General features: G+C 40.0%; 1 protein-coding gene across 3 annotated transcripts in view; it reads right to left on the bottom strand.

Moving 5' to 3' along the window:
- DOPEY2 (dopey family member 2) overlaps nucleotides 1–4,803 on the bottom strand; it is a 97,158-nt gene that overhangs the window by 23,627 nt on the left and 68,728 nt on the right. For all 3 annotated transcript variants that reach the window (XM_019525014.1, XM_019525015.1, XM_019525013.1), the window contains exons 25-29: nucleotides 3,934–4,038; nucleotides 3,779–3,845; nucleotides 2,360–2,501; nucleotides 632–714; nucleotides 284–393 (exon numbers count right to left, since the gene is read on the bottom strand). In XM_019525014.1, coding sequence (XP_019380559.1) covers nucleotides 284–393; nucleotides 632–714; nucleotides 2,360–2,501; nucleotides 3,779–3,845; nucleotides 3,934–4,038 — 507 coding nt within the window. The remainder of the gene's footprint in view (nucleotides 1–283; nucleotides 394–631; nucleotides 715–2,359; nucleotides 2,502–3,778; nucleotides 3,846–3,933; nucleotides 4,039–4,803) is intronic.

Genomic DNA, 4,803 nt, shown 5'->3' on the forward strand with positions numbered 1-4,803 from the left:
TTAAAAAAAAAAAAAAAAAAAAAAAAAAAAAAACTAAAAAAGGCATCTTACAGATACCCTTGACACCACCTGAATTACTGCACTAAAGATGTATTTTAAGACAACTTTCCACAAATCCTTTTCAACCTCAAACAAGACTGCAGCCCTTAGAATTCACCCTTTGCCCTCATGTTAGAAATGCCAAGGAGGGAATGAATAAAATGAGGCTTGCAACATGCCCCAAAGATCAGATGTAATTCTGACATGATATAAAAGAAATAAGATGAACATCAAGTCCTCTTACCTGTGATTGCGTAAATACGGAAACACATAATAGAGCAAACGTGAGATCAGTGGCACAGCTTTCTCTTTCTCATCACTACGATAAACCATGTCCAAGAGAGAAGCCAAAACCTTTTAAAAAAAAAAAGTCCCACACTAACCTGAAGCAGGCATTTTTGGAGGGGAGTGAGCATATACTGTATTTCACAAAACTCAAAAAGGGTGATCTTTTAATTTTTAGTATTATGCCAGAAAATAAAAAGAGCACCTTTGTTTTCAGCAGTTTCAGCTGGTAATTACTCTGTCGATAAAAATGGCAACTACATAAGTGGTTCCTATTTAAAGGAGAAGCACAAAATGTTCACCTTACCTCTGCAAGGAGAGAGAGAGCTTGAACACTGTATATTGAAGGGGCAGAGGCAGAGACCATTGAAGATGGAGCTATTGAAGTATCTGCAAAAACAGAACATGGTTTTACAGTTTATTGCTTATAATCAGGTTTATAATTTGCATATTGACTTGGAGTAAAGTACTACTTGAAACCTGCTCATCTCTACATATACTTAACGTCCACTCACAATCTCAGAAGAATTAAACATTATTGGATCATTTTAAAACTTCTTGAAAGCTATGAGCACATACCATTGTTTCCAAAAAGGTGAATGTCATCAAACAATCATATCTACAGATGCAAGATTCTAGTCTCAGTTATTTAAAGAATAAGAAAAATAGATTATCGCTATTAGTTGAGATGGGCACCTATGTCACCACTGCATTCTTATACACAAATTACTATACTACCTATGCGCAATGTACAAGCAGAGAGGTTTTGCCAAATTTAAGTTTTTGAAGAGATAACCTGCAAAATTCTAACATAAAAGTATTAACTGTATATAAGTTACCCATTACCAAGTTCCTTAGTTAAAAAGAAGAGAGAAAAGGCAAACTTTACGGATCCAGTTTGAACACAGTGGGAACATTATTGTTCGAATGCCTAATTTTGCTAAACATTTTCCAACAGTTTGAAATAAAAAAATAAAACTTTGGAAATGCATGTATTTTGGAAAAAAATGAAATTTAATACTCTTTTAAAGGCTTTTTTTAGAAAAAGTGTTAGTTATGTCTGTTATCCTCTATTCCAAGTAGGCTTTTTAAAGCCTATTTATATCCTTTACTAGTTCATATCACATAATACATTGCAATACCTCACATAACTAAAAATGAATAATGACGCTAAACTTTTCAAGCCTCAGTTTGAAAACACCACCACTTAAATGGATGTATATAGTAAAGCAGGGGTGGGCAAAATGGTGGATCCGGCTGGCAGCTGGATTCCATTTCCCAGCAGCCCCTGCCCACATCTGTGGCAAGTTTCCATGGCAACCCCAGCAGCGGCTGTGCCGTGACAGGCAGGGCCCAGATTTCCATGTGAAGACCAGCTCCAGCAGCACTGTCTGGGTGCGCAGTTGGACAGAGGGCTGCTCTGCAGCCAGTGCTAGGATCTTGCAGTGGTGACAGCGTGGTCCAGAGCCAGGGCAGAGGTCTCCATGGAAACCTGGCCCTGTGCTGTCACAGCACCCCGGTGCTGGGGTTGCCACAGAAACTGGCAGCAGTGATATGGCAGGGGCTGCTGGGAAATGGAGTCCACTACAGGCCCCATCTGGCCCACAGGCCAGACTTTGCCCGCCCATGTACTAAAGCATACCGGAGCAGAAAAAGCAAAATGATCAGTACCTTATAAACGAGAAAGCAATGATGACAAACACATTCTCTCATTATGAAAGTAGTTTCTATGCTTTTTGAATTTTGAATTTATAATGATGCCAATTTCTAGAACACTGAAAATACATTATGTACATGTACATCAATACTTCTCCAATATTAATCATGTGATATACAAATACTTACTAAATGACACTTGCAATATTTGATCTTCTTAAAATTTAAATTGTGACAACATGCGCTCTTGGGACTGCATTTTTTCAATTTAAAAAACTTGTATGAAAAAGAATTATTTTCACCACAGCAAAATGCTAGATATTCACTAAAACTTATTATATGCGGTACAGAAAAGCTGGCCAAAAGATCTGATGCTTACCACAAGTATCTTCAACCTGGGATTCGTCTAAAGAGATCTGAGGCTGTGCTTTTACTTCCAGATTCCGGCTTAGCCAGCTCGTCTGTTCCAGAGAGGAACCAGCAATGTTCCCCACAGCTTCTAAGATTTTTTGGGTGACCTCCTAAAAAAGTAACCAACATAACCCTATATTTGAGAACAGTTTTTGGCATCTGGCCAGCTCAGAGTGGAATAACATACAGGTACTAGTGACATCCTTATGGGTTATCCTTATTTATGATCTTTGCAGGGTGGATGCAAAACCTTTTACTCAAATGTTTATATGCAAGTTTTATCAAAGACTTAGAAAGGAAAATAACCATCCCATTTTGGTTTTGCTTTCCATGCAAAGTAAAGCTCAGTAAGCATCATATAAACCAGTGAGGATACTAAGTTTTAAGGAGCTTTTCTCCTCTGGCTTCTCAACTTTCTCCTCTTGCCGACCCACATAAACCATCTGATAAAGATGTTTTTTCAATTCTACTGAAGCACTTACAGTAGTCTCAAATGAAGACTGCAGTCAAACTGCACAATTTAGGAGTTCTTTCAAAGATTTGTTTGCTCTGAATTTGTCTTCCAACTTTTGAAATAAGTTGCACCATTGTGCCTCATTTTCCTGTAGTCTAAACTGAGCAATCTGAAAACTATCAACTTTTTCTTTTAGATATGGCTAAGATATGCCCTTCTTTCAGCCTCACATTTCAGCAGCCGTGCTACTTCCAGTAAATGCAGAAGGGGTCAGACACTTTGGCTTTCTCTTCCCACAGCAACAGAGCTGCTATGAAATGCAAACAGCTCACTATGTAGTCACCTTTCTGGCCAATTTTTGCAGCAGAATTGGAGAAAGCAACTAGATCTATCACCATCAATCATGACCATGAAATAGCTTCTGTATTGAAAATCTCTTCTCAAATTCACAGTCAAAAGCTGGATATGACACCTGTAGGGCCTGAACTATCCCAGAGAATCTGAACAAGAGGAGGAAGAATCTTATGTTTATCCTCATCTTATTTCCATGGTAGATAGTTTGACTATTTAGATGACTAAATCAAAGCCATTTGCCACAAAACTCCCAGTGACTTTAGTGGAAGTAGACAGACTCGTTTCACTAGTCACTTTTGACAAAATTTCAGCAACTACATAAATCACATATTCTGGTGATGTCATAGTTGTACTATGGATTTAAACCTGGAGGATAACATCACCAAAATATGTGTGGGGAACACAGTTTGGCTAGTCAGCATCAGGACAGGTCACATTTGTGTATATTTTGGACAAAATTCCAAACCAGATGAAAAGTAACATTTTCCATATGCTCACACCCTTACTGGACCTCAAAAGTATGGTATAAAACTCAAACACTGTTGTGCTAGGTCTGTGAAAAAAAAGTTCATGTAGTACCTGCAGGTCTTTTTGATCCTTTTTGTTTTCTAGGGTAGGTGTTCTGGTCACAAAGTCATTTAGGGTACTGCAGGAGAAAAAGAATTCACCTCAAGTTAGTGAAATGGAGAGTTTTACTCAATATATTCATACTCTCAGCTGCTCTTAGGCTGTACCTGAGAAGCAGGAAATATCCAGGGGGAGCCAAGTTCAATTGAACAGATTCCTTCAGCAGTGCTAATACTGACTGAAAGTTCTCCTGCAAGGCCGGGGCAGGAAATCTGTCAAAAGATAGATAAAACTGAAATCAAGATATGCAACAGCCATAGACACAGAAAATGCTGGCTCCCTAAGATTAGACATGGGAGGGAGAAAGCACTTAATTAGTTATGTTTGTGTTCAAGTATGGCACCCTGTTAAGGAGGATATGTTACCACATTCCATCAGTGCACTAATCTAATAACATGAAAACACAGTTAAAAAGAAGGCAGGATTCAGGATTTCAGCTGTCTGCAAGCTAAAGCCTGGTTGGCAATGAGTGGAATATAGTTTCATAGTTAGTAGGGTCGGAAGGGACCTGAACAGATCATCAAGTCCAACCCCCTGCCATGGCAGGAAAGAGTATTGGGGTCAAATGACCCCAGCAAAGTGATTGTCGAGCCTTGTCTTAAAGACCCCCAGGGTAGGAGCAAGCACCACTTCGCTTGGAAGTTGGTTCCAGATCCTAGCCGCCCTGACAGTGAAGTAGCGCCTCCTGATATCTAACCTAAATCTAGCCTCCTGATATCTATCCTCTGCCAGCTTGTGACCGTTATTTCTAGTCACTCCTGGTAATGCTTGGGGAAACAGGGACTCCCCCAGTGCCTGCTGGTCCCCTCTGACTAGTTTATAAATGGCCACTAGATCCCCCCTCTTGTAGAGGCTGAATAGGTTCAGGTCCTGTAGCCTCTCCTCGTAGGGCCTGCCCTGCTGCCCCCTTATCATGCGGGTGGCCCTCCTCTGGACCCTCTCCACATCCCTCTTGAAGTGCGGCACCCAGAACTAGA

This window comes from Gavialis gangeticus, unplaced genomic scaffold (assembly GCF_001723915.1).
Source record: "Gavialis gangeticus isolate Ggan-Ray unplaced genomic scaffold, GavGan_comp1, whole genome shotgun sequence".
Classification (NCBI taxonomy): domain Eukaryota; kingdom Metazoa; phylum Chordata; order Crocodylia; family Gavialidae; genus Gavialis; species Gavialis gangeticus.